This window comes from Anastrepha obliqua, chromosome 2, assembly GCF_027943255.1.
Source record: "Anastrepha obliqua isolate idAnaObli1 chromosome 2, idAnaObli1_1.0, whole genome shotgun sequence".
NCBI lineage: Eukaryota > Metazoa > Arthropoda > Insecta > Diptera > Tephritidae > Anastrepha > Anastrepha obliqua.
Window position 1 is genome coordinate 72,084,889 of NC_072893.1, and position 9,544 is coordinate 72,094,432.

Genomic DNA, 9,544 nt, shown 5'->3' on the forward strand with positions numbered 1-9,544 from the left:
AAGCGGTTGGCACAAACGCAGCGCAGTCATCGTTCATAATCTACACACTCTAAACCCATACTCCTAACCATTCCCCCAGCACCTCTCCCCGCCCTCTTCTTTCATCCCAACGGTTTTTCTCTTTCACCTCACCTCCATCATAATGGTATCACAAAGGACGAATCCGTTTAACTTCGTCGAACTGTGCTCATTCCTTGGGCCACCATACCAACTTAACCTATTACGGAACACATTTTTTTTATGCTTTAATTTCTCGAAATATGCTTTGGTTGGCGAGGTTTGCTGACTGAAGATATAATAGGACTTTAAAGATAAAATATCGAGAGCGATAGAAAAAATTTGTTGTTGCAAAAAATGTAAAGAATACGGAAATACGTCCTAAAACCTTGCTGCCCACGACATCTTCACCTTCCCTGATGAAAAGTAAAACGTCGTGAGCTAACGAATTATAAACCCTGGAGTTCAACTATACATGATTTCAAATGCTTTTCCCACTGTACGGCTAAAAACGAAGGACTTTTATTCAAAGATGAAAATTTCTCTTAGTAGACAGAACTAACAGGTGCATGTAAACACGGAATCGATTGTGACGCGTTAGATAACCAGTGAGTAACGCCTTAATGCATTTTCTATCGAACTGATAACAAAGTAGTTCTGCTTGAGGAACCCTAATGCTTTTAACTACTGTTTTCCTCTCTGAGTTCGCCCATTTATAATTGTAAACATGGTCGATAACCAGTTAAGGCTTGAGAATAGTGACGGCTCCATGAAAACCTGGTCTCCTCTTAGTACCACGTCGGCAATCTTATTGCCTTTGATGTAGATGTGGTTTGATACCCAGCGCAGCATCACTCTTCTTCTTCTTAATTGGCGCGATAACCACTTACGCGATTTTGGCCGAGTTTAACAAAGCGCGCCAGTCGTTTCTTCCTCGTGCTAATCGGCGCCAATTGGACACACCAAGTGAAGCCAAGTCCTTCTCCACCTGATCTTTCCAACGCAGAGGAGGCCTACCTCTTCCTCTGCTACCACCAGTTGGTACCGCATCGAATACTTTCAAAGCCGGAGCGTTTGTATCCATTCGGACGACATGACCCAGCCAACGTAGCCGCTGGATCTTTATTCGCTGCGCTATGTCTATGTCGTCGTAAAGCTCATACAGCTCATCGTTCCATCGTCTGCGATATTCGCCGTTGCCAACGTGCAAAGGTTCAAAAATCTTACGCAGAATCTTTCTCTCGCACACTCCAAGCGTCGCTTCATCGGATGTTGTCATCGTCCAAACTTCTGCGCCATGCGTTAGGATGGGCATGATGAGAGCCTTGTAGAGTATTAGTTTTGTTCGTCGAGAGAGGACTTTACTGCTCAGTAGCACTTGTTGGCAAAAGAGATTCTACGTTGGAATTCAAGGCTGACATTGTTATCGGTGTTAATGCTGGTTCCTAAATAAACGAAGTCTTTTACAACCTCGAAATTATAACTGTTAACAGTGACGTGGCTGCCGATACGCGAGTGCGCCGACTGTTTGTTTGAAGACAGGAGGTACTTCGTTTTTTCCTCGTTCACCACTAGACCCATTCGCTTTGCCTCCTTAGCGGTTATTAAGACCGATGATATTGATATCATCGGCATACGCCAACAATTGTACACTCTTATAATATATTGTGCCTGAGCGATTAAGTTCTGCGGCTCGTACGATGCTCTCCAACATCAGATTAAAGAAGTCACACGACAGCAAGTCACCCTGTCTGAAACCTCGTTTGGTATCAAATGGCTCGGAGAGGTCCTTCCCAATTCTGACGGCGCTGCTGGTGTTGAGCAACGTCATCTTGCAAAGCCATATTAGTTTTGTGGGGATACCAAATTCAGACACCGCGGCATACAGATAACTCTTCTTCGTACTGTCGAATACAGCTTTGAAATCGACGAAAATATGGTGTGTGTCGATTCTCCTTTCGTGGGTCTTTTCCAAGATTTGGCGTATTGTAAGCGCTGCATCACTAGCTACGCACACTCAGTTGTCAGGACAACTTGGTTAAGCCAAGGCTTTTCTATACTCTTTCAAGCTTTTTTGAAAAGATAAGGGTGCATTTGAATTTACTCAATCAATTTAAACTCCATTTATTTTCTGCATTTAATTTGATATAATAAAAAAACAACATCGATAAAAATTTGCGCGGTACAAAATTGTTATTCTTAAAAGAGTTTTCATTTTCACCGGTTTTGTGCATTGCGGCATGGCGTACGGCACGTATGTAAATGGCGCCTTCGACTCACATTAACTAGTTATTTTGCTGTCAGTCAAATTCGTTGCCACAACGGACCCATTGTGACGGGTTTATCCGAAAGAACTAGTTTCAAAACAGTTGGCGGTCACTGGCGTATGGCGCATACATACTTCTGTTATAGCAGCTTTGGGTTAGTAATTTAAGAACCATACCTCGCATTTAGAATAATCGTTTGATATCGAAGGTTTTACATGTGAAAAAAGCACCCATTATATAATATTTATATATATACATTGCGTTTGTACGCAAGCAATTTTTTTAAATGTATATATATGTATGTGTGTATGTATATATTACCATATCTTAAGATTAAAATGTAAGTTGATGTAAAAGTACTCGTACAACTATGCAAATAAGCAGTGAGATGAATAGTCAACTAGAAGCACACAATAACTGTATATTTTACTCTGAATAATAACAATTTTTTTCCAACACCATCTGTACATTTTGATAATAGTTCAATACTTATAATTTCCACCTATTTACTACATTTGACTAAAAATTGCATTCCGCTTTTTTAATCCTTTTTTTCTAGCCACACAGCTCTTTGCAGAGATTCACTTTCATTTCGTTCTTTCAATCAATCTTGCCAAGCGCTTTGGCTTTCTCCTCATCTCAGTAATGATTACGACGCTTATTCGATGGGCAATACTCGGCGTACTCCTCCCAGGTGCAGCCAACTTTGGTGCAACACTCATTCGTAATCGATGGCGCATCTGCGCGTCGAGTGCGCAGTAAAGTGTTCACGTAATCCAGTTTTAGCCAGATGCGAGATATGGCTGCATAAATGGCGCGATGTGAAATGTTTATTCAGATATGTAAATTGTAAGAAAATATTAAGTAATGTTTATAGAAAGAACTCGTAAAAATAAACTATTTGCATTACGTTTGCTTCTTTTCTGCATGGCTTCGTTCTCTGTGCGCTTGCGGTTGCGTCGTGTTAGCCGGTAAATATCCTTTTCACAGGCCCAATATAGCTGACGTATCAATTTGTCGCGGCAACGTGAATGTGTCTCCTGATGCCAAACATTCTCCCAATCCGATTGGGATCTGTAATATTTAATGAAAAATAGTACAATTACATAGTTTACTTCATTTTTCTCTGTTCAAGTTTTTGTGCGTACATAAGCAGTATAGGTAATTAATGGGGCTGGCCAATTGAAAAGGCCATAAATTTAGTTTGGGAAACTACTTTTATTCAATTCAAAGTCAAAAAATGTGTGAGAATAATATAAAATTAAGAATCAATTTACTTTTGCTCGATATGACCACCTTTTGCCTTGAATACGGACTTGAGACGGTCCAGCAACGAATCGCAAGCTGCCCGAATGTGACTTGCAGGTATTTTGGCCACAATGGCTTTTTTCAGCTCCTCGAGACTGGTGAATCTTTTAGTTCGGACCTTGCACTCCAAACCGACCCAAAGAGAATAACCCATTGGATTCGCGTCTGGTGAGTTTGAGAGTCATTGTGAACATTATGAATTTCGGAACGTTGTTTTTTAGCCATTCTCGGCGCTTTGTGAGATGGTGCCGAGTCCTGTTGAAACGTCCATGGTCTCCCACCGAAATATTTGTCTGCCCACGGCTTCAAAGCAACCTCCAGAATACTTTCCCGACAATATTTCGCATTTACCTTGACGCCAGGCTCGATGGAAACGATTGGAGAGCGCCCGTCTGCGGTTACTGCGGCCCAAATCATTACCTTTTGTGGGCGCTGCTTCCTGGTGGCCAATCGATGACTCGCCAGGGATTTCCCTCAAGTCGCTTCTTCACTTTTTGAACCATTTCACGTGACGTTGTCGTCTCTTGATGACCATCTCCAAGACGTTTCGCGATGCTACCAGTATCATTGCAACGAGTAATGGTGCGATACACAAAAACTTAATTAACTTAAAGTGCTCGAGCTGACGAACAATCGCTGGTTTTGATTTTCCAGCCAAATATAATGCAATCACACTATTAGGTTTGAAATCCATTACTGATTTTACTCTTTACTCTCGGCAAAATGCTTTCGCGCGCTTGTAAACCATACTCTGGACTTGGGTGGCAGTCCTCTGACTGAATCCTCCGTGAAGTTAACACCTGGGTAATGGGTCTCAACATCTTTGGTCTTCACACCCCCGTCTCACCTATAATAATCGAATTTTCGAAATTTGCTGGGAAAGGGGTGAGGATGTGAGGAGCAACTCGGTTAGAGGCCTAGCTAAGGCCGTTTACAGGGTATGCATGTTTCCCCTCAGCACCTTTTTGGTGGGCGAAGATATGCAGATCTGTGTTGCAGTCATGATCAAGGATTGCCATATAAAACTGCCAAAATTATGCTAAGGACTTGGAATACGAAAACTACTAACTTTCTTTTATCACTCTCTAGAAAAGACTGCAAAATTTTGGTTGGGGTACTGACGGGACACTGTCTCACCCCACATCACGTAACCAAAATTCGATTATAGAAAAGCAAAGCGTGCAACGAATGTAGTAAAGCGATTGCTGGTGGTACTTTGGAATACCTACTTTGCCACTGCCCTAGGATCAACATATTTTTCAGCCTTGATGGATATTGCTGAAAGAAGGTTGAACGGCTTGTTATACCCCGCGAAAACGTACATTAAGAATTACATAAAATAATATCTTCGACAGGCACCTAGGTGTGTGATGGTGTGAGAGCTTGGCCTTTTTGCTTGATCGTATGGCCGGGATTGCTATGGAATTTTTCTGGTAACATTAAAAACAATAGAAAATCGACAAAAAATATAAATAAAAAATATCTTAGCTTGGAAAATTTACAATGACAAATATTTTTAATATATTTCTTAGTTATGATAAGGCTTGTTTATTGAGTAATATCTAAATTTGTACGACAGTTTTTAGATTTTTTGATACGATTTTTTATGAAATTTAATTATTTTTTATGCATCGAAGTTATATAAAAGAGTGTTTTGGAATCAAGCGATCTTAGCTGTGGGTATTTTTTGGCGACCTGTTGTGAGTGTTTTTACTCAGCTGCACAATGAACGCAAGCGACCATCACCTGCATAGCATGAAGCCTTGTCATTCGAATGTGGTACTTTTCGCTTCTGTAAAAGAATCAGTACAATCATAGCCTACGTTCACATTAGTAGAATATTTTTGATTTGCTCGAAAAATATTAAGGTAGGAGGGAACAATGAATGGTTGTGTAATTTAACTTGAAACTTAGAAAACTTGAGCTGATGTCACCACATGGTCTACGCTAACCAAGTAAAGTTCAGGTATTCAGCCCTTAAGTCGGCTATATACTCACTTGAGGGGCTGCTGAAATTTCCGCCTGCACACACCATTCCGTGGTGGCTCATTTGTGATACCAAATGAGTCCAAATTCCTTAGACTATGTTCAAACAGATCAATTAGCTGAAGCAATTACGCTTTAAATTGCTTCACTGAGTTTGATGAGATGATGAAATTCAACTTACACAATTGGTATTTGACAGCTGTGGTTTTTGGCAGAAAGTTTTTTGATTATATTGGTGAAAAGTTCGGTGCGAGGAAAATTTAACTTCAGAATGAATTTTATATTTTATAGTGGATATATTGAAATATCCCAGTTTAAGGATGCGGCACCCATTGCTTCTATGGCAAACTGATGGCTCGAAGTTGGATGGAACGTTTGGTGGGAAAGTATTTTGAGAGGAGCTCCCCATCAACCTCAAATTTAGGCTTCCGGACTACTGTAGTGTTTTTCAAGCGGAGGTAGCCGCAATTAAGGAAATAGTGGATTGGTTGATTACTTCTGTAATTACTGAAAAGAACGTAAATATCTACTCCAACATCCAAGCAGCAGTTAGGGACTTGGGCTTGTTGTTTGTGTGTTCGAAATTACTAGGGAAATGTCTGACTTCTCGCACAACTGCATCCGAATACTTCGATATTAGTCTCATCTGAGTTCCCGTCCACAAAAGCACAGAGGGAAACTGCTGGAGTGATGAGCTGGCTAGACAGGGGACTCTTGTATCGTGGAGAGACGGTTTCATGAGCGGATTGGGGTTCCTTTGAGAACCTATGGTTTGTGATCTACTCCTGGAAAAATGGGCCTCGCGTCAACTCAGCGCGCGCAAATGTGCAAAGTCGTGAGATCCTGTCGGCTCGGAATTTCTAAGGCTAACAAAGCCGTAGCTCCAAAATTTGGGACATTGTCTTTGCTTCAAGTCCTTTCTGAAGGTGGGTGAGGTGGAATTATCTCAAAACCTTCTTCTCAGCTGCCTTGCTCTCGTCGGGAAAATTTTCAAACATATGGGTTGTCATTTTTTTGCTATACCTGCTATATCCGAGGTTTAGATATAACACACCTGGTGAATTTCATAAGTAGCTTGAAGCGGTTAATACAAAAGTAACTAGAAACAGTATTTTTTACAATTAATTAATTGCTCATTACGCGTCTACTTGAACATAGTTTTGTTTGAACATAGTCTTAAACCTTCTTAAACCAGTCTATCATCATCATCGCTTATGGAGCCTACATATTAGCTTCTGGACATTTTTTGATGATGGTAGTATTTGGTGACGGATTCCTAATCGCTCTGCTTGTCTGCACGATGAAAAGTTCTCTCTTACTTAGCAAAAGACCTTCTAGTGATTTGTAGTTTGGTTCTGTCCGAAAAACTTATCTGCCTTCACCTCACATGCGCTTCTTTAAAAAAAATTCCCTAATAGAGAGCTTGCAACTGTGTGCGGCATGCTGAACCTCTTCCAGATATGTGAAAGTGATATGGATATACGCTTCCTTGCGCACACTTCTACCTTCTAATTAGCAATGCCCCGGTACTCAAAACAATCTGAAAAGCGAACAATATCCAGAGATGTTTGAATAATTCAACCAAATGTAACATGGGTTGCGGGCTATTGGGACATCGAGGGGAACTGTAGGGCCGATAAATTAGAGCAACTCGGCACCAAGCTTTCTAACAAATACATAGACAATGATATGAAAGATGGCGCAACGAATCCATCCTCAGAATAGCCAAACAATTGTGACTGACTCTCAATGCTAAGCGCACAGAATCCCTGCTGAGTCAAAATATGCCTAGTTTTAGCAATCTCTAGTTTTTATTTAACGAGAAATTGTCGTATAGGCATACACGCCCAGAGGTTAGGTGAGCAGACTTCTGCAGAAACTGTTTCGATGAATAGGAATAGACGTTGTTGCACTTTCCATGCCATATCTCTTCTCTATCCCGATGAAAATTCATCACTTTAAGTAGACAATTCTTTAATGGATTGCAAAATTTCAGCACTAGGATCTTCTAAAGTTTTTGATCAGTATGCATTGCAAGTTTGCATACTTTTCCAGTACTTTCTGAATTGACACGAGAACCACTTTCCTGTAGCAGACCATAGTTAGTCAAAAAGATCTCAAACCTCTCATTACGCGCGGAAACCACCTCACGGGTACTCCAGCAATTTTTCACAACAGCTACGACAGCAGCGCAGCAATTAACAGCTTTTACCTGAAGAACAGTGCAGTTGTTTGGGACGCGAAGTGATCTTACTTTTTGATACCTTTGGTAGAAGGTAAATACTGGCATACACTCGGACGTACTGGTTGGATGGACTCCGCAAGTGAGTTTTTCAAATATAGGGGTATGAGCACTAAGAACTGCCTTAGAGCTGTTTAGCTCCTTTGGTCCCTGGACACCACTTGCGGCACCTTGCTTTTCTATAATATCTATGGTAAGTTATTCAGAGGGTTAAGGGAGGTTAGCTGGCACCAAATTATGGGGATACACCAGGTGAATTTCTTACTGGGAGGGTACAACTAAAAGAGTTCTAAAAACTCATAACCCTCCTCAAGGATAAGCTGAGAATGCTCACGAGTGTTCTTATAGACCACTGTAGAATGCGCAATTATCTGTACATGATCGTGAAATGGTCCACTGAATCTTGTCGTTTCTGTAACCAGTCCCAGGAGACTCCAATGCACCTTCGCCTCCATTGCAGCGCTGTAGTACGAATAAATAAGGTTGAGACATCTCGGCCAATATTGAGTTTCATAAGGGAACTGGGTCTGGACGAGGTATTGTGATGAGTAAAGGGCACAGGAGACCATGAGGTCGAAGCGCAAACCTCGAAGTAATCTAAACTATTCGAAATCATATTCACCACCTCAGCAGGGACTCTGCATAGAACTCCATTGGAATATCGACTTGAAATTGCAAGGTCTCCTAACTCTGATTGCTTTAGGAAAAATACAGATTATAGATGATATATTGCCTCCAATTGAGAGGGGTACAATAAATTTTGGATTCAGTCATGTTTGTGAGAACTATTGGGAGACCCATGAGTTGGTCTCTTATGATAATGTGGTTTCAGCGCGTAATGAGAGGATTGAGATCTCTTTGACTACCTACGGTCGGCTCTAGGTAAGGTGGGTGACGTGTGAACGCTGAGTTCAAGCACTGGAAAAATACACAAACTTGGAAGGCTATGGGATCTTTCTAGCCACGGGTGGATAGGAGGTGCATTCAGCTCTTGAATCTCGTGAACGCCCTTACAGGACACTGCCCCCGAGGTATGCATGCTGTGATGTCCTGCGTTACTTTGGGGTTTTCCCAATCCGTTTCGACCTGTTATTTCCCCTATTTCTTCTGCATTGTTATCACACAAGACAGATGCTGATTTCTTTTTCAAGTGAGATCATTTTAGGCAACTATTTAATTAACCTAACCTCACAACGTCAGAAACATCACATCAGCTATATTAATTATTAGCTGCTTAAAAATAACTTCTATCGCAATAGAGCCTCGAAATAACTTGTCAAGACAGTAAACACTTTTTTAAATATTCTCGGAGATCATTCACTTATTGAAAGTGTTGTACAGTAATTCCAATTACGTACAACTTTTTATCGCACTCATTGAGCGGTATGAGTGTTTTTATTTCACTTTCTATACAAACCTTTCGCGAAATAATAGCTCTAATCCCTCCTCGGTATGTATAGACTCTACTTGCACGAAATACAGAATCAAGCAGCACACAACCAGACCACTGTTCAAAAGGTTTTGCGTTGGAATCATAGTCGAACAGCTGATGAGTAACTTTTAGTTACTCGTATCTTCCAAATGAAATGCACTTTTGTTAAGACTAATGGAATGATGACACCAACTTCAGTACACTGCACTCTGCTCCAGCGGAGTAGATCTGCACAACTGGACGAGTCAACGGCAAAGCGTAAACTGATTTTCCACCAGCAGAAGCGGCAGCGTTTTGAAAAGTAACTTACAA

General features: G+C 41.0%; 1 protein-coding gene across 1 annotated transcript; it reads right to left on the bottom strand.

The window, feature by feature from the left end:
• Nucleotides 1-2,893: 2,893 nt before the first annotated feature.
• On the bottom strand, nucleotides 2,894-9,336 carry LOC129237746 (probable insulin-like peptide 7). Its single transcript, XM_054872667.1, has 3 exons — nucleotides 9,218-9,336; nucleotides 3,175-3,338; nucleotides 2,894-3,067 (listed from the first exon to the last, which is right to left on the bottom strand). The coding sequence occupies exons 1-3, from the start codon at nucleotides 9,334-9,336 to the stop codon at nucleotides 2,904-2,906; spliced, it is 447 nt and encodes a 148-aa protein (XP_054728642.1). The 3' UTR covers nucleotides 2,894-2,903.
• Between the last annotated feature and the right edge of the window lie 208 nt (nucleotides 9,337-9,544).

What these genes read in the sequence shown, in the direction of transcription:
- LOC129237746 (XM_054872667.1), bottom strand. Translation starts at nt 9,336, where the DNA reads ATGATTCCAACGCAAAACCTTTTGAACAGTGGTCTGGTTGTGTGCTGC. An exon ending in GAGCTATTATTTCGCGAAAG is followed by an intron (nt 3,339 to 9,217) that starts GTTTGTATAGAA and finishes TAAATATTACAG; the next exon opens with ATCCCAATCGGATTGGGAGA. An exon ending in CATGCAGAAAAGAAGCAAAC is followed by an intron (nt 3,068 to 3,174) that starts GTAATGCAAATA and finishes CCATTTATGCAG; the next exon opens with CCATATCTCGCATCTGGCTA.